This window comes from Myripristis murdjan, chromosome 8 (genome assembly GCF_902150065.1).
Source record: "Myripristis murdjan chromosome 8, fMyrMur1.1, whole genome shotgun sequence".
NCBI classification, from domain to species: Eukaryota; Metazoa; Chordata; class Actinopteri; order Holocentriformes; family Holocentridae; genus Myripristis; species Myripristis murdjan.
The window spans coordinates 4,185,401-4,212,476 of record NC_043987.1 but is presented as its reverse complement, the minus strand read 5'-3'; the positions used below and the strand labels follow the sequence as shown (position 1 = coordinate 4,212,476).

The window sequence follows — 27,076 nt, the reverse complement described above, 5'->3', positions numbered from 1 at the left end:
ATGACACTAACACTGTCCAGAGTCACACCCACTGATGAGGGGCAGTATACCTGCCACCTCGAGACCCAGAAGTCCACCACTCACAGCAACACAGTCACCATCAGCATTGGTGAGCAAACACTTGTTATAATGCTTTACCTTGACATAGTTGACATAACCTGGCACAATGGAGCAGAATGGCCATGACTCGCCCAGTCAAATCTTGCTAAGGTGCTGGACAGGGGCGAAAATCCCATTTCATTATTGGGGGGGACAATAAACAGCAAAATTGCAGAGAGAAATTCCTGGAGGGGGACATGAAAAAATTGCTGTCTGGCATTACTGTACCACCCTCTTTCTTTCTTACGTTCCTTTGAAACTTGCCATACAGTGTTGAGCGCTCAGCATGTTCATATGTTTTAAATAATGCTACTAAAAGCAATAATCCTCTAACCAAATTTCTTTGCTCACTGTTCTATTTCCACTACAGTCCATCAAAGTAGCTTTACAAGAACTAGAAACTCAAAATAAGCTCTAAAACTAGAGGAAATGCCTTGAATAATCCAACTACATCAAACTGTTCTTCAAAAAACATATTTATTGTAGTGTCAACAGAAAACAAAGCAAGATATGGCATCAAATAGTGACATGGGGGGGGGTGGGGGGGGGGTTAAAAACACTGATTTACATTTAAAATTAGCACCACTGGCATTGTACTTTCATTGAATATTACTATATTATTGAAAATTATTTATTAGTGTTAACAATGTTTTTTGTTGTTGTTGATAGTGTACTATGTTTTCAAAACTCATTTATACATGAAATGGCCACATATGGATCTTTTTGTAGAGTGAAAATCTGCTGATGGGTTTTTACTTGTTCAAGGGAGACAATACAATATGTTAACTATGAAGCAAATAATAGATGCACTTAAAGTCTCCTTATACTTAACACATCTGCCGTGAAACATTGTATCTACATGTTTTCTCTCCTATAGGGCCCTATCTTGCGCCAGAGTCCCTAAACCCGTTATTTGGGGATTTAGCATTGCACAAGTGGTGTTCCCCCGCAAAAGTTGCTATCTTGCGCACCTCCCGTTATCCGTAAAACACTTGTGCTACCCGCTATATTATGCATAGGCGTGTTTTGGGCGTTATGCCAGTTGAACCAATCACTGTGCCAGGTGCCATTGTCTTTAAGGGCAGGCTGTGCTATCCTAAATCCTAAATCCTAAATCCTAAACCCGTGATGGAGAGAGGGAGGTAGATTTTCTCAGGGGTTCAACTGAGGCTAAAGCAAGGTGGCTTTATATATACACTACTCACAAAAAGTTAGGCATATTTGGCTTTCGGGTGAAATTTACGGAAAATGTAAAAAGTTCACGCTACAGTGATATTATATCATGAAAGTAGGGCATTTAAGTAGAAGCATGCACTGGTGATTTCCTCATCTCAAACAATTTCTTGAAACAAAAGCCAACAACAGTGGTGGGTATACCACAACAAAAAATGTCAATGTCTCAATAACTTGTCATGTGCCCTTGAGCATCAATTACAGCTTGACAACAACGTCTCATGCTGTTCACAAGTCGACTTATTGTCTGCTGAGGCATGGCATCCCACTCTTCTTGAAGGGCGGCCCTCAGGACATTGAGGTTCTGGGGTACAGAGCTCCGAGCCTCTACACAGCGACTCAGCTGATCCCATAGGTTTTCTATGGGATTCAGGTCTGGAGAAAGTGCAGGCCACTCCATTTGAGGTACCCCAGTCTCCAGCAGCCGTTCCCTAATGATGCGACCTCGATGAGCTGGAGCATTGTCGTCCATGAAGATGAAATTAGGCCTGTGTTGTTCATGCAGGGGCACAATGACTGGATTAATGATGTTATTCGGGTAGTATGGGCTTGTCACTGTACCATTCACAAAGTGTAGGGCAATTCTGTACTGACTAGACACACCTGCCCACACAGTAACACCACCACCACCAAAGGCTCGTCTGGTGACAACAGTGGCTGATGCATAGTGCTCTCCTTGACGTCTCCAACATCGTTGGCAGCCATCATTTCTGCTCAACATGAATCGGCTTTCATCAGAGAACAGCACTGAGGCCCACTGGTCCCTCGTCCAGCGTAAATGCTCCCTGGCCCATGCAAGACGATGACACCTGTGCCTGGTGGTGTGGTCAGGTACCCTTGCAGGTCATCTAGCACTCAGACCATGCTGATGTAAATGGTTTCGAATGGTCTGACATGACACTTGGGTGCCTCTCACCCCCCTTAAACGTGCCTGGAGTTGAGTGGCATTCATCATCCGGTTCCGCAGGGCACTGTTCACAATGAAGTGGTCATCAGTGTGGGATGTGGCCAAAGGATGTCCACTTCTATGCCTTGCTGTGACTCTTCCAGTCTCTCTGTATCTCTGTTGCAACCTGCTGATGACACTCTGTGACACTCTAAGCTCAGTGGCCACTTCCGTCTGAGAACATCGCAATGGCAAGGTGCTGCTGATCAATTGTTAGGTGTCGTCTTGGTCTCATGATGTTAAAATGTGAACAGCATAATGAGGAGGACTGTTTAAATACCAATTCTAATTGAACCAGGAAATTTATTGGTCGATTCATGGATCAAACACCTGTTGTGAATTTTGCCGTTAAACTCCTTGGGCTCTAGTTTCGCAGACCAGGCGAGGCGGGGGCGTAGCGCAGATACGCTTCGCCAACTGGGTGTGGCCAGGCGGATTTTCCAAGTTTGGCACGCCGTTCTCGGTGGCGCAAGTCCTCCGCCGTCCCTCCTACCGGCGGAGGGGAGGAGAGAAGGCATGGAGTGGGTTTGACACAGCCGATTCACATGTAACCAATCAAATGAGCCCCTGTCCTTGCCTTTAAAATGCGCTGCGCGAAGGCGTAATGAAAGTTTACACAGCTGACATGGAGGTCTATTGCCGCAGGCGGAGTGGAGCTCAGGAGACCAGCGCGGAGCGGAGACCGGCGAGCAGTGCGGACACGTCACCAAAACCTCACAGGCGGGCTTCCGGACTGTCAGGCACATGAACGATGCAATAAATACAGAAAAAAAACACTATTCAATGCTACGATCACAATCAGCACATACATATATCTCCATATCAACTGTCCCGTCACAGCTGATGTCAGATCAAAGGAGATCGGCACCATTTGTGCTGATTGTGAGGTTTTGGTGATGTGCGCCAGCCAGCCAAACTTCCACTGCGCCAGCTCCGCTCCGCCTTGCGCTGAAAGTAGACGTGGTTTCAGATGGTGAGCTTTTGGCGCACCTCAGCGAAGCCTTTTGGCACGAAACTGTCACTGCGCCAAGCCGAATCTGTCGGCACCTCCCCCCGCTGCGCCACCACTCCCATCTCGGCGAACCTCCGCCTGCGAAACTTGGAAACTGTCCGCCTCGGCCATTTCGCCGGTCGAAACTAGCTCTGCGCGGGGTTCGCCTCACTGCGCCACCCCGCGCTGCGCCGGGAAACTAGAGCCCCTTGTCAGAGAACAGCAACTTGTGCAAAAAGTACTGAAACATTGAACAGTTGGACATGTGCATTCAAAAGTTCAAAAGTACAGAAGGTCACATTAAGTTTACCTGTAAAGGTTATAATGCATTTTAGGTTCATCCTGAAATTTCACCCGAAAGCCGAATATCCCTAACTTTTGTGAGTAGTGTATATACAAATTATATATTATATTTAGTGGTGTCAAATTATCGCGTTAATTGAGATTAATTAATTACAGTCATATTTAGCGCGTTATGTTTTTTAATCGAGTTAATCTAATTATTAATCTCTAACTTTACTTTTTATAAAAATCGGTTTGTAGGCGTTGGGCTTCCTGTGCTGGGGGTGGAAAACAATGGTCAGTCACACCCTGAAGTGGACATTGGTTGGCTGTCATTGTGTTTGGGCTTGTTTAGCATAAGCTGATAGGCTCCTATTGTCAGGCCCGGACTGTACATCGGGAGAACCGGGAGATTTCCCGAAGCGCCGGCCTGTCACTGGCCCGGTGGCCTGCCCGTCTTTTTTTTTTTTTTTTTTTTTTTTTTAGAAAGGTCGCCGGCCAGGCCAATCAGCTGTCGGTCCGGACCGGCTGGCCTCACCAGTCTGATTTTTTTTTTTTTTTTAAGCCAGAGAGACAGGCCAGGCCAATCAGAGGCCAGCAACCTGTGACGAGGTCAAGACATGATTGGTTTGTTTTGATTAACACCCGCCCCAACAGTCCGAGTCCGTTGTAAACAGGCAGCGCATGTTGAGGAGGGGGTGTCGCGACTCGTGTGTGTGTGTGTCTGACTGTGGAGGAGAGGAGAGGAGAGGAGGTGGAAGAAAAGGTTGCGTGATCGAAGTTAATACATTACCGTATTCATCCGAATATAAGACGATATTTTTTCCATTGAAAATGCCCTGAAAAAATGCCCTCGTCTAATATTGGGGGTCTAAGCAAATACACATGTATTGTGCATATGTAAACCAGTAGGTAGGCTCGCCTGATGCCGCGATTACCGGCGAATGGCCGCATTGCGCAGTCATTGCAGCCGCGTATGAACAAAAATTGATATGGCAGTAGGCTATGTGTGCGCCGCTCACCTGTCAGATCCGGCAGACCAGACCCGGTGCCGCGGCCGGCCCGCCTGATGCCGGCCATTGGCTTTTTTATTCAAACAAGATTTTGTCCATATAATTTTTTTTTTTTTTTTCCAAAAAAAAAAAAAGAGGGGTCGTCCCCCCGACCCGCATCGGACTGATCTGCTACAATAATGTAATGAATTTAAAGGGAAATAGCTACCTCAAGTTGAGGGCTTTTCTCAGCAATTTTAGGTGAGATTAAAAAAGAGATTAATTAGATCAATTAATTACAGATCATAATTAATTAATCTCTCAATTTTTTTAATCTCTTGACACCACTAATTATATTATAGGCGAGTTAATTCGGGAGGTGGAGCCACATGTGTCCAAGTGGACGTGTCACAAGGTTGTACTGATTGAGTAAAATCCCCGGGTCACACCACACACACACAAGAGGCAGAGGTGGAACTATATGTAAACTAATTTATTGACAAGGTAGATTGGGCTAATAAAATATGAAGAATAAAAATATAGCACAGCTGCTGGCTTATGATAAAACAATTAAAACACACTGGGTAAGTGTCCAAGTTAAAACAGTCTTTCCTCTAAACAGTCTATACGAGTAATATACTCAGTCCATTCCAACAGTGTCCCGGTATCAGTCCGACCGCATGCGTGGCGTTGCTCCGCCTGGGCGTGCTCTTGTTAAAGCCCAGACTTTAGGAAAAGCGGATAGTGGGTGGTTAGGACCACCTGCTATCCGCTTTCCCTAAAGTGTGTGTTCAAGATAGCAATTTTAGGGAAAGCGCATAAAACACACCCACGGGCACACCTCCAGGCGCAAATAACGGAGTCGGCATAATGTATAACGGGTAGCGTGGGCGCAAGATACCGTTTAGGGATAGCGGAAGTTCCTAAATGCGCAATTCATGGGGAGCAGGTAGTGGCAACGGGTAGCAGGTGGCACAAGATAGGGCCCATAGTCTCTTTTTCCCTGACCTCATCTTCACCAGCAGGTCAGTACCTTCTTCAATTAACATACAACATTTGAAAGATCTTGTGGTTTGACATTCAGGAAAGGTGCAAAATCTTTTGAATTGTGTCACCTGTGCCTTACAGATTATGCAAGGATCAAATTAGTTGGCTCAACTCTGTGCTCTGGAAGAGTTGAGGTTTTCTACAACAACAGCTGGGGAACAGTCTGTGATGATGGCTGGGACATCACGGACGCTGAGGTGGTTTGTAGGGAGCTACAAGGCTGTGGAACTGCAATAGAGGCCACTTCAAGCGCAAACTTTGGTGCAGGAAACAATAACATCTGGCTCGATGATGTGAGCTGTTCAGGAAATGAAAGTTCCCTAACTGACTGCCCACACAGTGGATTTGGGATACATAACTGTAATCATGGTGAAGACGCTGGTGTCATCTGTGCAGGTGAGACCCTTCTCTTCTTTGACTTTTAAGGTATTGTTATCAAACTCTTGATCGTTTGAAGGAGATGCACTACAGTTAGCTACAGTAGCTTGTAATGTTACAGATATTAAAAAAAAAAAAAAAAAAAAATTTAAATGTGAATTGAAAAACCTAATGGAAAATGTTCAAAAACTGTAGCTATTGCTGCTAGAACGAAGATGATCCTCGGCTTTAACAAATCACAACAAAAAGGATATGAAAATGTCCATGTGTCCAAATATGTCAATTTAGTATGTTCCAAATCAAAGTGCACTGCTGGATTAACCTGCCGGACGACCATGCACAATCACCTGTGTGAGGTATTTGCCACGCTGTGCAAGTGTAATAGATCCTTCAAGTTCGACCCATCAGATCTTCCTGTTGCAAGAATGAGAGCTATACAAACCAGAAAACAACAGTGACCCTCAGCCAAATTTTGTTGACGGATGGGCAAAAACACAAGTAAACACAATTAAAGCTGCAAGCAGCGTCGGACGGGCCCTCGCACCCATGCCCCTCAGGGACGGTGTCCATTTGTCACTCATTTGTCAACTGGGGTTACAGACACACACACACACACACACACACACTCACTCACTCACTCACTCACTCACTCACTCACTCACTCACTCTCACTCACTCACTCACTCGCGCGCGCGCGCGCGCACACACACACACACACACACAATGTCCTAGTGTGTGCTTGAAATGAGTAGCGGCAGCTGTGTGAAGAGCAGACCAAAATGCAGGCAGACAGAGAAGTCCTCATTCAATCCAATGGAGAAATGGAGCAAAACCACCCCTGTTTGAGCTTTTACCTTGCAAACATAGTTTGAGTGACAGACTTTGTTTGAAGTTTAAATGTGGCACAAGACCTTGATCTATAAATCTCGTATTGACAAGTTTTTGCCGTCTTGTACTGTTTTGGAGTTTTCACAGTTTTAGTTTGAGAGTTGTTTCTGCTGCCTCACACTCTTTACAATGGATGTGTATTGGGGGATGTGCAGGCAGCTAGAGTGTGTCACATGACCGAGAGTGGAGAGCAGAGCAGAGTCAAAACTGGTATACAAGTCTTCACAGCGGCCACAAACTTGTTCAAATCTACACAAAATATCATATTTTTGTAGGAATTTTCGTCCTCTTTCCATCGGCATAGGTTTGAAAGCAGTCAGACTTTGACTTTGGACTGCAGGGGCCTTTTGACCACTACGACTTTGAGGGCTTATATACTAGAATCAAGTAATGACGAAGTCCTGAGTAACTCTTGTTACACACTGTGTCCTCTGACATGTGTTAAATTTTCAAGCCGATTCCATTTACGCCCTGGGAGGAGATGGATTTCCTGCAAAGTGAAAATTTGGGGCGAAAATGTGACTTTCAAACGCAAATTGCGGACTTCCTGTTGATTTTAAGTGGGGGGGTTGGTTGGTTTGGTCTTTCTATCACAGTCCTGTGGGCTGCAGCGGCTGCATTTGTGGCCTAGGTGGCTAGGTGGCGCTAGTGAGCTCATTTTTACAGTTAGGGGGGGTCCGTTTTTTGATTTTAGCAAATTTTTCGCCAGACCTGATGTATGTTCTGTATTTGGTGAGTTTTTGAGCATGTTTAATTAAGCTTCAAAGAGACATAATAATAATGAAGAAGAAGAAAAAGAAAAAGAAACGCTACAGATACGATAGGGCCCTCTTCCAGAGAGGCGAGGGCCCTAATTATTATTGTAATTATATTAAACGTATTATACTGTAATTAAAATAATTGAAGTTTTTGCCCCCAAGTTGCACCCACTAATACACTGATACACACTCTCAGTCTACAAATGAGCGTGCAGGTCTTGACAGTGCATCCCATGTTTCAGCAAGGACAATCAAGATGAACTAAACCCCAGTAACAATGCATCAAATGTTGCCTCTTAAAAGTTCAGCAGAAGAGGCTCAGCCATTGCAAGGTCCAGCACTTCAACCATGCCGTCTGCATATATGAAAGCAGAAATGGATATGGGTGCCGTTTTAGTCAGCTATAAAAGCAGAAACATGAAAACAATCAGGAAGTAGAAAGAGTAGCTGCAGTTTGAGGTAGACGAACACTGACAGGTCTAATGGCATGAAGGCATGTTAGCACCCGATTCTTTTGCTGAAAGCCCAAGAACAAACCGGAGAAAATCTTCAGTTCTCAGATGAAATATTTATTATGGTCACATATAAAGTAAGGCAGCACTGGGCTCAGGGTGACACAGCTCTCACAGGATCTCAGTCAGAAAGAGTCCCAATATTAGGAAATGATACACATTTATCTTCTTGGGCTGGGCCTGCCCCGTACAGAGGTTGGACCTACACACAACCGAGAGGCCTTGCTTATGCAGCTCAATAATCCGACCGCATTCATGGAGGGAAGGCTTTTTTGCCTTTGCCATCAGGAGGTCATGACAGTGTGGATACCTGACAGAAAATGACACTGACTCTGTTAAGTTATGTGATCTCATCAAATATTTGGGATGTACTATTATTATTTGTTTTTGTTTTATGTATACTCCCATTTATGTGATTTACCACCTGTTCATCTTATGCAATCGTATTGGTGTAATGTCATCACATGACTGTCGTAAACTGTATGTAGTACACCTTTACGCCCTTTTTATATATACAAGGAAGTAAAACAGGTGGAGGTGTGTGCACGTTTTTTCGCATGTTCTACCATGGCTGCTGATGTGTTGCCGGGGCTGTGAAGAAAATAAATAATAAGTAAGCTACTTATTTGGTGTGATCCTTCCTCAATATGTCTGACGAAGATGCAAACGCAACAGACTCTTAACGAAGATTTGGGCTTTTAAAGGCTGTGGTCTTAAACTTTTGATCAGCTGATGAACCGCCTATTTCAGTTTAATGGTTGTTTGCAATAACTTGCTTCCTCATTTTTTTTTTTTTTTTTTTGTCTCACTCCCATTACTTCTTTTTGCATTTTGAAGCACTACTTAGAACCTTCTTAAGATCCAACAGTGCAAAATGTAAATTCTTGCCATTTCTCAACTGGTCTTAAGATTTTGATCAGGAGTGTATAATTGGCCAGTTACCTGGACATGGACAGGCCAACCACTGTCCATGCCTTGTTTCTAGAATGTGTTATGCTAGTGTGTGAATGCTGAATGGGCATGTATCTAATGTCCATAAATCTAACAGTATCACTTTTGAGTCTACCTGGCCCATCTAATTGCATCCAGTAAGGTATTATTTTTACCTTATTGGATGCAAACTTGCATGGAAGGTATTGATCTTTGTATGTTTTTCCCCAATACAGATGTGGGCAGAGCACCATCCTCATCCTCACTGATTTTCAAATACAGGAAGGAAGTGCATCTTGCTGTTAATATATTCAATTTTGGTTTCCGTTTTCTTTTATTCTGTCTTTTTTTCTTCACCCAGTGAAATTGAATCAGCCACGCATCGTCCTGACGTCTCCTGATGGAGGGCTAGCCAGGTTTGCTGAGCGTTCAGAGATCACCAGGGGTCACAGCTTCATCATCACCTGCTCTATATCTCCCCAGTATCCTGGAGGCGTCTTCCATCTCACCTTCTCTGGCTCCAACATTGACACTAAGCCAGCAGTCAACCACTCAGCCTCCTTTCTGTTCCCTGTGGCAGAGTTTAGACACCAGGGAAACTACAGCTGTGTGTACCAAGTCGAAGTAGCCTCACACAACTTGAGCTCTCCCAGCTCAATGCCGGTGACTGTCATCATTAAGTGTACGAGGGCAGAGTTTCAACTGCAGTATTCTCATTAAAATCTGATACTATGAATATACAATATACAATTAATATACAATTTAAAATTTCAGCCTGTAACTACTGGAATGGAGGGGAAATGAGGTATGAAGAAGCTTCAGAAGGTAGGCCTGTGACCAAAAGGTTGCTAGCCACTGCATGGTCCAGAGAGGGGATCACTGCTGCTTGCTCCACAATATGGCCATTTGCTGTAGAATGCCTGTGGAGAAACAAAGATATTGATGACGAGGATAATGATATACAAGGATACAAGGATACAAGGAAGTTTATTTGTCATTATACAACAGGTTGAATAATGAAATTAAAGTGTGGTTCCCTCTTGATTGATTAATTGATTGTATAGAAAATAAAATTATTAAACATGGAGGAGTGCAGATGGTGCATTTAGTAGTCTCACAGCCTGAGGGATGAAGCTGCTCTGTAGTCTGGTTGTACGGCAGCGAATACTTCTGTATCTTTTGCCTGACGGCAGCAGGGTGAACAGGCTGTGGCTGGGGTGGGTGTTGTCTTTTAGGATCCTTTTGGCTCTGAATGAATATGAAGCAAGAGGTGGAGGAAAAGGAAGATGAGGACAGGTGTTAGTAAATCACTCGCTTAATTGAAAACAGTTGTGCCCCCTATGTTTTTTTTGTTTTTTTGTTTTTGTTTTTGTTTTTTATGCATACTGCTGGTTTGTGCTTGCCTTAGTGTAAATCAGAGGGTTTGTATCAACCTCAAAGTAACTCTACAGGAATGCCATCATACCCTATTCCCCTCCCCAAATCCTCCATTTAGTTTTAAACAAAAATCTTACTCCTAATCTAAACCTAACCATAACCAAACCCAAACCATAACCATCTCAAAGGAAGTTACCCAGATCAGGCCCAAACCAACAAAACCCTAGTAAGTCCAAAACCTTGTCTCAACCTTTAACCGTAACCTTTTAGGTAAACACAACTACCAAAAACCAAAACAAAAGTATGCAGGAGCCGTAAGTATGGAAGTTTGGATGTGACCACTCCTTGATTGCAAATATTGCATCCTAGTAACAATGATATAATAATACAACATCGCCATAACCTGTTTTCAAAAACCTGTCACCGATCTCTTGCGATAGGTGATCGCAAGAGATCGGTGATGGGGGAGGAGCAGAAGGGGTCAGTGTATCAGAAGACCATCACTTCAGCCCCCTCCTAACTAGCGACCCCATAATAACTAGCATTGCTCTATGTAACTTGGACATAAGAACACCTCTTATGGTAATACTCAATATAGACAAAGATGAAGGGGGTAATTACATACAGCAGGACCAAGTCTGACAGTTCCTACTATCCAGCACCAGGCAGCAGGTTTGGCCATAAAGTTTCTTTTTGACTTCACCAAAAGTGTGTCTTCAGAAAGAGGATCCCTAAAACCTAAGCAGACATTATAACCTCTGAGCTTTGAAAAATGTTTCTTCAGAGGCAGAAAAAACCTGGGCTTGTGTGGCTGCTGTCATGGCAATAACAGCAGTCACAAGTTACTGTAGCTGAGATATTTTTGACCAGGAAGATAATATGCACTAATTTTTCTCTGAAACAGGCCATGTGTCAGGGTGTGGGTGTTAAACCGAAAGCTGCAGCAGCTTAGTGGTCTGGAAGTATTCACCATAATGTTTCCTTTACATGTCGCACTTGTCATACTTAGATGTCAAACCTTGGTGGGGAGTTTTTATTTTGAAGAAAAGAAAACAAAATATGGTTTAGAATAGTTCTGACCCCACAGTTTCATCAAACTCGATAAAAAATAATAAGATAAATTAACAAATGGATAGTCTAGTCTATGAAATTATAAGTGACATAGAGTTATAATCATTAACCCTTTGATGCATGAATTATGAAAGCCTGAGTCAAGATTTTTTTCTTATGTGTTTTTACTCTTCTTAGGACATGAACACTTTTGTGAGTCTCCATACTTCTTTAAGGATGCAGGACTGGTATTACCATGTCATGATACTAATACTAATATGTTTTCAGCAACAAGAACTGACAGTCTCTGCATAAACCTCAATGGGGGGGGTGCAGCAGAGAGCAGCTGACAGCTGATATGCAATTCCACCATAGAAACCATTGCATTTAGTAGAAGATGACTTTTAAACAGCTGTCCACTGTAGTGACCGCTGTGCACCAAAGGGTTAAGGCAGCTATGTTTCCTCTCTGTGCCCGAACATCTGCTGTCACCATTACACGACACAGCTTGATATGAAGCAGGTGTCTACATTGATCAAATTCTAAAATTCAACTGATAAAATGTTGACTCTCTGTTACAGTCCAAATAAAATGTATCTGAAACAGAAATTTAAAACATCATTTTACAAAAAAAATACAAAGACCTGACAACATGTTCTTAAAGTACTCATCCTATTTGCTGCCCCATGTGAGTGTAATACATCCACTGAGTTTGGTCCATTGAGTCCTTTCCTACTGCAAGAGCTGGGAGTGGCTTGGTGGGGGGGGGCTTCATTAGGGGTGTCATGCTCCAAAATGAACAAAGTAGCTAAAGACAGGGAAACAGCGACAAAAGGTGAAAAACGTTTTTGACGAACACACAACAGCCCACATTTGTAGTACTTTCTCTTTTCAAATTCTAGGTTTCCTAAATGGTGGAACTATTTTCTGCCATAGCACTAACAGCCACTGTGTCACCAGCAGTAGACCTCTGATTCCATATTCAATCTACAGGGCGATACCAAGGCCAAAAAACTTTTGCTCAAAGTGAAACGAGATGGATAGACTTTAAAGAGGAAGAGAGCGTAGCATGCAGCAAGATTACCACAATTTGCTCTGCAGCAATCTGTGTGTACCAAAGGGCGTACTTTTCCCCGCCCGATGGCAGTATGTTTGTAACGTGTTCGGCTTTTCCTGGTTGCCCCCGACTGGTTGACACTGCACGCCGAAAGAAACGGGATGGAAAGCTTTATACCTAAGCAATATTGCCAGATTTGGCAATTTTCCCCCACGGGAACTACAGGAAATATGGTTGTATCAGCAACTTTTCTTGTATTAGTTGTTTTAGGTGTTTATGAATATCCAAAGTCCTTTGTTAAGGTTGTGGTGCTGTGGTGATGACTGTAAAGAAACTTTTTTTAAAACTTTCAGAATCTGCTAGCCTAGCAGCAGCTAGCCCCACCTAGTGGAAAAGTCACGCCACATCACTGCATATTAGGCACACAGTCAAGCTACAGAGACAAGCTGCAGAGTTTTACAAAGGCATGCAGTGTTTTTACCTGTGTTTACCTGCAGTCATGACTGGGCTTGTTGCAGCTCGTTTGGGCTTGCAGCGTTGTTGTCTGTTGAATCTGTCATAAAATCACTGCTGATCGTGTATCTTACATTGACGTGCTGCCATCTTTAGCACTTCAAAATTTCCCATTGTAAACTTTCCCATTGTAAAGACATGGTGCACTGTAAAAATGTGACATCTTTTTAATATCTCTAACAGTCGCTGGTGAAACCAAAACTAATTTATGCTATTGTGTAGCCTTCAAAACAAATTTTCAGCTTTGAATCGCCAATCAGCATCAGGTTTTCCGATCTATCTACTCTCATTCATTTTCAGCAGTACACTCCCGGTGAAGCACTCATTCTTATGATAGGCAAAGTTGATGGGCCAAACTTGGTGGATGTATTGCAATCACACTGAGCAGCAAATACAACCACATAGGTAAGAATCCAAACTATAGCTTAAAAAGGTTAAATGGACAAAAATGTGATTGGACATCTGTATGTGTTTTCTCTCCCAGTGCCCTCATTGCTGGTGTGTTTAGTAGCAGCCCGCAGCCTGGTGCTGTTCCTGGTCACGTTGGCGGTCGTCTGTGTGGTCTACAGGAGAAGACGAGGAGCCAGGCAGCTTGAAGCTCACATCCAAACTCCAAGTTTGTACATGCCATAACATCCAGTACATTACATGGAAAGACAAGTCGTTGCTCTTTTTGTCTCATCTTTTTCCTGCTTTCATTTCAGAAGATGATTTTCACATTCTTGTGATGTTAAGTTACAACATTTTTGTTTCAGTGACTGTCAGATTCAGGAACCACCATGTAGACAGTGATCATGATGATGAGGAGGAAGAGGAGGAGCAGGTCTACAAGAACATTAAGCCAGAAGACACCATGGAGACACAGTAGGAGCCAGCAGGGGCAAAGGAGAATGAGGAGGGGGTGGTGTATTATGATTCTCAAGAAGCTATCTATGTAGCTGTAGAGGATGCCTGGGCGGAAGAGGAAGGCAATGATTCTGTTATTGTGGAGGAGGTAGTCGAAAACATTTGTGATGATGATGCTGGTGATGACAACAGTAGGGATGAGAAAATTTATCAAAATGTTTAGCCTGCCACTGATAAAGGTTCTTGAACTGTTTTCTTATTGTGAGAGGTTCTCAGTGGCTCATGAAACTGTCTGCTCTATACATTTGAAGAACTTGGACTTTGAGGGGAAACTCAGAGCTTGTGTCCTTTTCTGTCCATTTCTATTTCAGTTTGTAGCGTGTTTATTTTAGCATATAGCTGAGCAGGGGTCCAGATGATGCATTTGGACATTAGACCTTCAAGCTATGTAAACTGTCTGATGGCTTCATCATTTTTTCAAGCTGGACAGATGAATGAATGTATAAATGAAAAATCAGCTTAAGTTGGACTGAACTAATATGGAGGTGTTTGTTGAACAGTGGCAATGTGCCAAAGTGAAGCGTTGATACAGAATTTGTAAAAACACACACCCTCTACCCAAGGCTATAAAACATGCAAGCTATTTTATTGCTCTTATGTTTTCCTTTGTTTTATTCCTGTCTTTTACATATTTTATGGTTCTTAGCTTACCTGACGATGTTATTTGCTAACTCTTTTATTGAGACAAAAACCAACCCTTTGTACAGCATCTTATTATGACCTGTAGTTACGTTTTTAAGTTAAGTGACCTTAATGACACGCTAGCCGGGGTGCAGGCTGGCTAGCTCGCTCGTTCAGAAAACGCTCCTGCTGGTTGAAACAAATGATTTATGTGGTCGTATTCGTTGGACCTGTAGCTTTTATTATTTAATTTCTATTTGATTGTTCTGTTTTAGCGTTGCTTTAATTTGCCTGTTTTTATGTATTCTCATTTCTTCATTTTATTGTAAAGAACTTTGAGCTACTGTATGAAAGCTGCTATATAAATAAAGTTCATTATCATTATAATTATTGTTACTACTACTACTACTACTACTACTACTACTGCTACATAAAGGAATAATTCAACCACTTTGATAAAATTATCCTCACAAAATTGATTAAAGCAAAAACAAAAAAAATTCTGCATTTTTTTCCCAAATACACAAAGTAATTTTCTTTCATGGGATACAAAAAGTAACCTTGACTTGGAAGAGAGTCACACTATCACCAGGTCAGACTACACTGATCTCCTGAGGCAGCAACAGCAGAAAATCAAGAAGATTCGGTGTGGAAACTTAACAAAAGCGGTGCTCTTCCAGCAGGATATTGCCCCAGCCCAAATATCCACAGAGGCCAAGGCTGTAACCCAGAAATGTGGATTCAAACTGGTAGCACACCCACCCAATTCTCCTCATTTGGCATCTTCATCAAGAAAATGAACAATCTGCAAAACAATCTGCTTTTAGCTCTCTGAGTTGAGTGTAGTCCAATCTACAAGTTACAAGAATTACAAGAATTTATTATGAGTGTGTGTGTGTGTGTGTGTGTGTGTGTGTGTGTGTGTGTGTGTGTGTATGTGTGTGTGAAATCATTTTGGGCAGCAACTAACTTTAACTCTTTAAAAAACAGAACTGCAGTGAGGTTGAGTTGTGAAATGTTATGAATTCCTCTTCTTACTTGTTTCGTTTCACATACACAGACTGTTTCTGTGAGAGCACTGAGGAGCTTCTGCACTGCAGCTCGGGCTTTCCATTTTTCAGAATTTGGATGTTTCCCAGAGTCTCCTTCACTGAGCACGATGTTTAATTTTCTACCTCTAATGATCTTTGGTGAGTCAGTTTCTTTAAAAGGGTCAACATCCCTGCAACAGCTGTGGAACATTTTGCATCTTTGACTTGTTTTAGATTATTTATTATGCTGACCAACAAAGGTAAACAGCAGTAGTCACTTTTAGTGTGTTTCTAGGTGATCAGGTGATTGACCGGCTTATGCAACTATGCTGTAGTATTTGAACATGCAAAAAAAAAAAAAAAAAAAAAAAAAAAAAAACAAGAGCAGTGATTACACACAGAAATGGTCAGTTTCTAAATGTGCAATACTGTCTCACTGGTAAGGGGAAGTAGAAAAGAAGCAACTTACCAAGGCAGCAGTAATTAGTATGGAGCAAGAATGCAAACCTTAGCTTGGCATGAAAATGACAAGACATTTATTTTTTGTTCCTCCCATCTATCATGTTATTAATAGCCGCAATAATACTTTTACAAAGTGTGATGCAACCTTGAGAGGAAAGCTTGGCAATCTGAAAAGCTGCTGCCCTCCTGGTTGAAAATCGCGTGTTAAAGTGCCCTTTTTTTTTTTTTTTTTTGGTTGAAAACGCCGCGCTAAAATGCCCTCCTAGTTGAAATTGACACGCTAAATTGCCCTTTTGGTTGAAAACGCTGCACCCCTAGTGCCCTCTTGGTTGAAAATGTCTTATATACTCCTGATCAAAATTTTAAGACCAGTTGAAAAATTGCAAGAACTTACATTTTGCACTGTTGGATCTTAAGAAGGTTCTAAGTAGAGCTTCAAAAGGCAAAAAGAGGAAATGGGAGTGAGACAAAAAAAAACTGAGTAAGCAATTTATTGCAAACAACCATTAAACTGAAATAGGTTGTTCATCGGCTGATCAAAAGTTTAAGACCACAGCCTTTAAAAGCCCAAATCTTCGTAAAAATGTGGATTCAGTGTCATTTTCTGTCAGGTATCCACACTGTCATGACCTCCTTTTTTTTCACCCACGTAACGTTGCAAAAATCAGGCACTTCCTTTCTCATGAAGATGCGGAGATACAAGTCCATGCATTTGTTACTTCTAGGCTGGATGACTGCAACTCCTTACTCTCAGGCTGCCCCAACAAGTCTATAAAGACTCTTCAGCTGATTCAGAGTGCTGCTGCACGTGTATTGACTGGAACTAAAAGGAGAAGTCACATTACTCCCATATTAGCTTCTCTGCATTGACTCTGTAAAAACCAGACTAGAATTTTAAATCCCTTAATGGCCAGGCACCATCTTATCTTAATGAGCTTATGGTGCCTCGCTGACCCATGTTGTCTGGCTTTACTGTACGCCAAAAAGATTCAATGTAACAGAGAGAATGTAATATTCTACATATTCTACATATAAGCTTTTCACTAAATATAATTTATTCAGATGTAACCTCTTAGTAATCACCAACATTTTGATTAGTATGTATAATTTAATTTCAAATACTAATCACAGTTACATTCATTTTGTAATTTAATCATGTTACACTAGTTAGCTCAACACTAGCTATCAGGACTCTTTAACTGAATTTAATTTAATTGAACTGAACTGAATTGAATAAATTCAAACTTAGTCCAATGAAGACATATAATGCTGAAGAATGCAACCATAATTCCTAACGTAAATCACTGATAATTTAATCAGCCTACAGTATGACAGTATAACTATACCCTACAAACTATCTCTCTGCACAAAGAAGCCACTTTGCCGTTGTCATATTATTTCTAAGTTACTAAGTTATTATTTTGAAGTTGTCCAGTTCCATTCTGCAGATAATTTTACCCCTCTAATTTTTAAACTGAACACCTATTGGACTTTCATTTGTTTCAGGAATTTTCTGTGTTGAAACAAGAAAGAGCAATGCAGATCAGTCCACTGGCATGAAGAAACTGACACTTGATTCAAGAAAACTCAAACAAATTAAATTATTTTATCATATACTGATTAAGTAGCATGATAAGAAGATTAACCTTTCAAAACTCATTTATACATGAAATGACCACATATGGAAGTTTTTGTAGAGTGAAAATCTGCTGATGGGTTTTGTACATACTTGTTCAAGGAAGACAATACAATATGTTAACAACGCAAATAATAGATGCACTTAAAAACAAACTCTCCTTATACTTAACACATCTGCCATGAAAGATTGTATCTATATGTTTTCTCTCCTATAGTCTCTTTTTTCCTGACCACATCTTCACCAGCAGGTCAGTACCTTCTTCAATTAACATACAACATTTGAAAGATCTTGTGGTTTGACATTCAGGAAAGGTGCAAAATCTTTTGAATTGTGTCATCTGTGCCTTACAGATGGCGCAAGGATCAAATTAGTTGGCTTGACTCTGTGCTCTGGAAGAGTTGAGGTTTTCTACAACAACAGCTGGGGAACAGTCTGTGATGATGGCTGGGACATCACGGACGCTGAGGTGGTTTGTAGGGAGCTGGGCTGTGGAACTGCAATAGAGGCCACTTCAAGAGCATACTTTGGTGCAGGAAACAATGACATCTGGCTCGATGATGTGAGCTGTTCAGGAAATGAAAGTTCCCTAACTGACTGCCCACACAGAGGATTTGGGATACATAACTGTGATCATGGTGAAGACGCTGGTGTCAACTGTACAGGTGAGACAAATTTTTGAATGTTTACCTGAAATAAATGTGAATGTGCTGTACCCTTCTCTCCTTTGACTTTTAAGGTATTGTTATCAAACTCTTGATCGTTTGAAGGAGATGCACTACAGTTAGCTACAGTAGCTTGTAATGTTACAGATATTTAAAAAAAAAAAAAACTTTAAATGTGAAATGGAAAAGCTCATGGAAAATGTTCAAAAAACTGTAGCTATTGCTGCTAGAATGAAGATGATCCTCGGCTTTAACAAATCACAACGAAAAGGATATGAAAATGTCCATGTGTCCAATTATGTCAATTTAGTATGTTCCAAATCAAAGTGCTTTTTCTAAAGCACTGCTGGATTAACCTGCCGGACGACCATGCACAATCACCTGTGTGAGGTATTTGCCACACTGTGCAAGTGTAATAGATCCTTCAAGTTCGACCCATCAGATCCCCCTGTTGCAAGAATGAGAGCTTTACAAACCAGAAAACAACAGTGACCCTAAGCCAAATTTTGTTGACAGATGGGCAAAAACACAAGTAAACACAATTAAAGCTGCAAGCAGCGTCGGACGGGCCCTCGCACCCATGCCCGTCAGGGACGGTGTCCATTTATCACTCATTTGTCAGCTGGGGTCACAGACATACACTCACACACACACACTCACTCACTCACTCACTCACTCACTCACTCACTCACTCACTCACTCACTCACTCACTCACTCGCACGCACACACACACACACACACACACACACACTCACTCACTTTTAGCGCTTTGGCCAGGCTGACAAGTGATCTACTGATCCATGTATTCCTGTAGCTCTCAGCAGTAATGACTACATGAGCTTCAATTATCAAATTCTAACATTTGTCTATCACAGACAAAATTAATTGCCTCTTGTTTCTACCGACACCAAACTATCTTTAAACATAGGAACCTTAGTCACTGATGGAAAATCTGATATATATTTAGAGTGCTTTTCTCCAATTGACCTTCTTGAAGTAATATTAAAAACTCTCTCTTAGGCCCCATCCCAACTTGGCTTACTCTTTGTTAGCACTTCTTTATTTAATATGTCTGTCTTTATTAACAGACTATGTACCACAGTCTTTTAAATTAGCTGTGATTAAACCTCTTCTTAAAAAGCCTACTGTAGATCTAGGTCATGTACAGAACCATATCTAACCTTTCCCTTCTCTCTAAGGGCCTGCTCACATTGGCAAGTTTGGCCCCGTATCGTGCTAAAGCCCAAACCCTACACTGATACACACTCTCAGTCTACAAATTAGCGTGCAGGTCTTGACAGTGCATCCCATGTTTCAGCAAGGACAATCAAGATGAACTAAACCCCACTGACAATGCATCAAATGTTGCCTCTTAAAAGTTCAGCAGAAGAGGCTCAGCCATTGCAAGGCCCAGCACTTCAACCATGCCCTCTGCATATATGAAAGCAGAGATGGATATGGCTGCCGTTTTAGTCAGCTATAAAAGCAGAAACATGAAAACAATCAGGAAGTACAAAGAGTATCTGCAGTTTGAGCAGTTTGGACACTGACGGGGCTCCTCAAACTCCTTTGTTTAAAGGACTGGGGCAAGTGCTCAGTCTAATGGCATGAAGGCATGTTTTCAGAAAGCACAGTTGCTTAATGTGGATGTAGATTCAGTCATACCACAAACAGTAAGTCTTGTACTAGTAATCATGTTCAACCCAAAGGTGGCAGCACTGAGCAATCTATTTTGTGCATACAGCTGAGGGAGGACAAACATGTCAATACAACGACTCCCTCAGCCATTTGGATATAATTTGCATGAGTCTTCATTAGAATGGTTAATGGAGAAAATAATGCAGTTTACATGCAGACTCAGCAGATACAGCAAATAATGTCCATAAATCTAACAGTATCACTTTTGAGTCTACCTGACCCTTCTAATTGCATACAGTAAGGTATTATTTTTACCTTATTGGATGCAAACTTTATGCATGGAAAGTACTGATCTTTGTATGTTTTTCCCCAGTACAGATGTGGGCAGAGCACCATCCTCATCATCACTGATTTTCAAATACAGGAAGGAAGTGCATCTTGCTGTTAATATATTCAATTTTGGTTTCAGTTTTCTTCTATTCTGCCTTTTTTTCTTCACCCAGTGAAACTGAATCAGCCACACATCGTCCTGACGTCTCCTGATGGAGGGCTCGCCAGGTTTGCTGAGCGTTCAGAGATCACCAGGGGTCACAGCTTCATCATCACCTGCTCTATATCTCCCCAGTATCCTGGAGGCATCTTCCACCTCACCTTCTCTGGCTCCAACATTGACACTAAGCCAGCAGTCAACCACTCAGCCTCCTTTCTGTTCCCTGTGGCAGAGTTTAAACACCAGGGAATCTACAGCTGTGTGTACCAAGTCGAAGACGCTGCACAGAACTTCAGCTCCTCCAGCGCATTGCCAGTGACTGTCATCATTCAGTGTACGAGGGCAGAGTTTCAACTTGAGTGTTGTTTATTTTATTTTAAAGTCATCGTCCCAGGGCTACATGCAACATTCTCATTAAAATCTGATACATCCATATAAAATTTCAGCATGTAACTAACAGAATTGAGGTCTAATGAGGTATGAAGAAGCTTCAAAAGGCAGGCTTGTGACCAAATGGGGACAATGACCATTGCTCTCCACACATCCCCCACAGCTACTTGGGGGGGATGTAGGTCACAGGTATCACTTTATTTGGACTGCCCAGTGTTAATATTCAACTTAACCTATTTCTGATTTGGGCAAAACTGCTATTTTGCTTTAAACAAAAACCTTAGCCATTACCTAAAGATAACCATAACCAAACCCAAAGTCCAGTATAACCATCTCTAAGGACGATTAAGTTTTCCCAGATCAGACCAAAACCAACAAACCCTAATAGCCCAAAACCTTGTCCCCAGCCTTTATCCAGTCCAAATCATAACCTTAGCAAAATATGGCGACCAAAAACAAACCCAAATCTTGAACCTAAAACAAACCATAACCAAGCCGACATCCATCCATCCATTTTCTGCCCCTAATCCAGAGCTGGGTTGCAGCAGCTGGCTGAGGAGGGCAGCCCGGACATTCCTTTCCATGACCACATCCACCAGCTCCGCCTGGGGTATCCCAAGGCATTCCCGGGCCAGCTTTGGCCAGATAAGTAGTTCCCCCGGGATGTCCTGTGTCTGCCCTAGGGTCTCCTCCCTGTCAGATGTGCCCAGAACACCTCCACACGGCGCTACATAAGAGGCATTCTAATTTGATGTCCGAACCACTGAAATGGCTCCTTACAACGTGCTCTACTCTGATCTCTTCTCAGAAGTCTAAGGTCCTCCCTGAGGGCTCAGCCGCCATGTGTGGGAAGCTCATTTCTGTCACTCATGACCATAATTGAGGGCTGGAACAAAGATTACCTGATAAATTGTGTTTTCTGGAAAATAGTCCCTTGCAAAATATTTAATTTACACAGCCAATCAGTTCTGTGGTTTAGGGATGGTGATGACTTTGTTAGCCGCACAAGTAGAACATTATAATGTGGGAGTTTCAACCAAAAATCCTGCTTTCGCAAGTGAAGGATTTTGATTACCGTATTCACCCGAATATACGACGATATTTTTTCCATTGAAAATGCCCTGAAAAAACGCCCTTGTCTAAGCAAATACACATGTATTGTACTTGCATATGTAAACCAGTAGGTGGCACCAAATGAGCGCTTTTCTAGTTGTCAGTGTTGAGGGTAGTGTGACCCTAGCGTGACCCTGTAAACATTTCGGCTGAAGTAGGCCCACAGCCAGAGAAGGGCTTTTCGTGGTCCACAAACTGGTTGATTCAACGAGATTGACAGTAGGGTGTGCGATTTTGTGAATGAGAAACGTAGTGAAGGACTGCCCATTACGAGGGCTGTGATGCAGCAAAAAGCACTTGAAGGTGCCACAGAGCTCAACATACCCCACAGAGTTCAAAGCTAGCATGGGCTGGTGTCACAGAATGATGCGACGTAATGGCCTGTCCCTCAGATGCAGGACAAGCCTAGCCCAGTGTTTGCCTGCAGACTGCTGAATGAATGAATGTGGAAAAAACAGTTTGAAGTGTTTTTTGGACATTAATGCTCTTGCATTTTACAGACTGTTCTGACCCTGTTTGTTGAGCAAATGTGCACTGTTTATGGCACAAGTTAGGTCAGTAGGCCTATGCCCATTTTATTGCACTGCTTCATAGCATTGAACTGTGAAGTGTGTTCTGTGCTCTGCCTGTTTGTGGGGCTATTTATGATTTTAGGCCTACGTTCTTTTTTCTCCCCACTATAAACACCAAAGATGTACAAATGTGCAGTTGAAATGTACATGTTAGAATGTACAATGCTTTTTTTATTCAAACAAGATTTTGTCCATATAAAAAGTATTTTTCCAAAAAAGGGTCTTGAAAAAGAGGGGTCCGCTTAAAATCAGGGTTGTGTTTTATGCGAGTCAATACGGTATATGTTGTGAAATCTTTGGTACACCTGCATGAATTGCAAAAAAAAATGGTTTGATGCAATGTAAAATGTGGAAAAACCATACAAAGCCAAACATTCAAAATCACTGTCCAGTGTAAACACATGCCAAACTGATATAATGTTAAACATCAACACATTGATTCAACTGTAAAACTCAGCTGATACCGATACAGTCCAAATGAAGTGTGACCGAAACAGAAATTTAAAAGTATAAAACATATCATTAGATTTTCTTTAAAATGTTTATATTGATCAAAATGTGATTGAGTATAAGCTCTGTATGTGTTTTTTTCTCCCAGCGCCCTCGTTGCTGATGGTGTGTTTAGTAGCAGCCAGCAGCCTGTTGCTGTTCCTGGTCATCTTGGCGGTCGTCTGTGTGGTCTACAGAAGAAGACGAGGAGCCAGGCAGCTTGAAGCTCACATCCAAACTCCAAGTGTGTACACACCATAACATCTATGAGGGACGAAAAATGACAAAACAATAAATAAATGAATAAATAAATAAATACGCATATAAATATATAAATGCATAAATAATTAAATTAATAAATATTTCTACATTTATTTATTTATTTATTTCTGTTTTTATTCATGCATTTATTTATTTATTTGTGTATTTATACATTTATGCATGTATTTATTTATTTATTTTTACATTTATTTATTTATTTATTTATTCATTTCTACATTTATTTATTCATTTATTTATTTATATATTTATTTTTACATTTATTTATTTATACTTTTATTTATTTCTATATTTATTCATTTATTTATTCCTTCTTTTATTTCTACATTTATTTATTTATTTCTACATGTATTTATTTATTTCTACATTTATTTATTTATTTCTACATTTATTTATTTATTCCTACATTTATTTCTGTATTTCTACATTTCCACATTTATTTATTTCTGTATTTCTGTGTCGTATGTTAATAAGGTGGGCGGTTCTTACATTAGTCTTAAGCACGATTGGTTTGTGGGTGTGATCCTATCCACTGCTACTGCCTGGACTGGCAGTAGCAGTGGATACCAGTGGACTAGCTAGCTGCTAGGGCATTAACAACGCCAGACTTTTCCACGTCGTCGACGTTACGTCGACCCGTCAACACCGGGAGATTTTTGGGGGGCTAGCGGGGCTCCAACCGGAGGGAGGGAGGGGTTGTAGTGGAGCACCGACCGGGCGACCGGGGGGGTGAGGAGGCTGCAGTGGAGCGCCGACCGTGTGTGTAGTCGGACTACTGGAAGTAGTCGGTGGGTGCATGATTTACCACATCATTCGCCAGTGACCTTAAATCACTGACGATGGCTCTCAAAACGCTTTCCATTGCGTTTTACACAGTAGCTAGTAGGGCATTAATGTAAACATCGACCCGTCGAAAGTCGAAGAAACACCCACACACCCACACACACACCCCCACACACACGGTCGGCGCTCCACTGCAGCCTCCTCACCCCCCCGGTCGCCCGGTCGGTGCTCCACCACAACCCCTCCCTCCCTCCGGTTGGAGCCCCGCTAGCCCCCCCAAAAATCTCCCGGTGTTGACGGGTCGACGTAACGTCGACGACATGGAAAAGTCTGGCGTTGTTAATGCCCTAGCAGCTAGCTAGTCCACTGCTATCCACTGCTACTGCCAGTCCAGGCAGCAGCAGTGGATAGGATCACACCCACAAACCAATCGTGCTTAAGACTAATGTAAGAACCGCCCACCTGATTAACATACGACACAGAAATACAGAAATAAATAAATGTGGAAATGTAGAAATACAGAAATAAATGTAGGAATAAATAAATAAATGTAGAAATAAATAAATAAATGTAGAAATAAATAAATACATGTAGAAATAAATAAATAAATGTAGAAATAAAAGAAGGAATAAATAAATGAATAAATGTAGAAATAAATAAAAGTATAAATAAATAAATGTAAAAATAAATATATAAATAAATAAATGAATAAATAAATGTAGAAATGAATAAATAAATAAATAAATAAATGTAAAAATAAATAAATAAATACATGCATAAATGTATAAATACACAAATAAATAAATAAATGCATGAATAAAAACAGAAATAAATAAATAAATAAATGTAGAAATATTTATTAATTTAATTATTTATGCATTTATATATTTATATGCGTATTTATTTATTTATTCATTTATTTATTGTTTTGTCATTTTTCGTCCCTCATAAACATCCAGTACATTACATGGAAAGACAAATTTCTGCTGTTTTTCCTCATCTTCTTTCGGCTTAAATTTGAGTGGACCTGTGATTTTCAGAAAATGAATTTCATATGCTTATGACATGAAGTTACACCTTTTTTGTTTCAGTGGCTGTCACACTCAGGAACCACTATGTAGACAGTGATGAGGAGGAGGAGGAGGAGGAGGAGGAACGGGACTACGTGAACGTGGACCCAGCAGCCACCAAGGAGAAACAGTGGAAGCTAGCAGGAGCAGATGAGGAAGAGAGTGATGAAGATCATGATTATGAAGAAGCTCAGGATGACTATGTCACTGTGGAGGACACCAGGGATAATGATGACAAAGATGATGATGATGATGATGATGATGATGATGATGATGGTGATGACGACTATGAGAATGTGGATGAGCCTTACACTGAAGCCAGTGTGGACATTTATGATCTACACGAGAACATTTATCAAAATGTTTAGCCTGCGGGCTGCCACTGATAAAGGTTCTTGAACTGTTTGTGTGAGAATTGTGAGAGGTTCTCAGTGGCTCATGAAACGATCTGCTCTGTAAATTTGAAGAACTTGGACTTTGAAGGGAAACTCAGAGCTTGTATCCATATCTATTTTAGTTTGTAGCGTGTTTGCACATGTAGCAGGTCGGGGTCCAGATGACACAAGTTTAATGCATTTGCACTGTATTAACTGACTGAAAACTTCATAATTTGTTCAAGCTGAATGGATGACTCACTGAATGAATGAATAAATGTCTAATTTAAAATCAGGTGATGTTGGAGGAGGGTTGCTACTGAACTAATATGGAGGTGTTTGCTGAACATGGAAACATGCCAGAGTGACGCATTAATACAGAATTTGTAAAAACACACACACCCTCTTCTTTAAGGAACAGCTCAGCCTCCTTGATACAATGACCCCCCCAACACTCACAATTAATTCAAACAAAAATCCTGCATTAAATGCAAAATTGTCTTTATCAAAAGTAAAAGTACATTTTGAGTTTCCTGTTTTTGTAATTCATGTCTAGAAAGTTTTTTTTTTCTTCAGTTTGTTAACTTCTATGGAGTAAGCTCTCTCCAGCTGGTCTTATTAAGCTGCTTAGAAAGTGAAGCGTTTTTATGAACTAACTCAGCCCAACTCAGAAACATTGACTCATTCACCCATTTCAAGTCACAACTCAAAACACATCTGTTCAAAACTGCTTACCTCACCTGATGTCAATTTCTCTGCCTCTTTCTGGTGTTTTATTCTTTATTCTTATTGCTGCTGTTGCTTTTTTTTAAATATGTCCTGTTGTTTTAAACGTGTTCTGATGTTTTTTTTTTTAAATGTGTCCTGTACGGCGACCTTGAGTGCCAAGAAAGGCGCCTTTAAATTAAATTTATTATTATTATTATTATTATTAATTACATTTTATATGCAGTAACTGCATGTACATGGTACACAGAATTAAGAAATATAATAATAAAGCAATAAAATTGGGTAATTTGCTTGTAAATGTAGAGCTAAAGTGGAAAAACTACCTTTTAGCCTTTAAAGGCAACCATTCCTCCAGTCCATTCACCCACACAGGTTGTTTGTTCCAACCCTCTCATAGGACCAACCAGAGTGTCATTCCTCACAGGACCACTAGAGGCCGCCTAACTTTAAAGCATAACTATATGGCGCAATAAGCTGCTGGGCAAATGACCTGTGTTTTGAAGGGGGACAGTCACTTTAAAGGGCATGAACCTAGAATATACTTTTAGATATTTTTCCAAAAGCTGTAATTCCCTGTGATTTAGGGAATACAGGGGGATATATATAAAAGGGGACATGGTAAGGGACTGTACTTGCTTCATTGTCTCAAGTCTTAACTATGTTCAGTCCATCAGTCTGCCTGTTTGATGTTGACTTTTCTTTGATTTTTTCTTTGTTATATTGTTATATGCTCCCTGTCTGTGACTTGTGTGTGTGATCATGCAGCTTTCTTGA

The 27,076-nt window shown here is 41.2% G+C and overlaps 1 protein-coding gene across 1 annotated transcript; it reads left to right on the top strand.

Moving 5' to 3' along the window:
- LOC115363035 (uncharacterized) lies at positions 1 to 27,076 on the top strand. Its single transcript, XM_030057109.1, has 6 exons — positions 1 to 109; positions 9,418 to 9,738; positions 20,517 to 20,837; positions 23,177 to 23,311; positions 25,221 to 25,408; positions 27,068 to 27,076. Exons 1-6 carry the CDS (start codon positions 1 to 3, stop codon positions 27,074 to 27,076), a joined length of 1,083 nt encoding a protein of 360 aa, XP_029912969.1.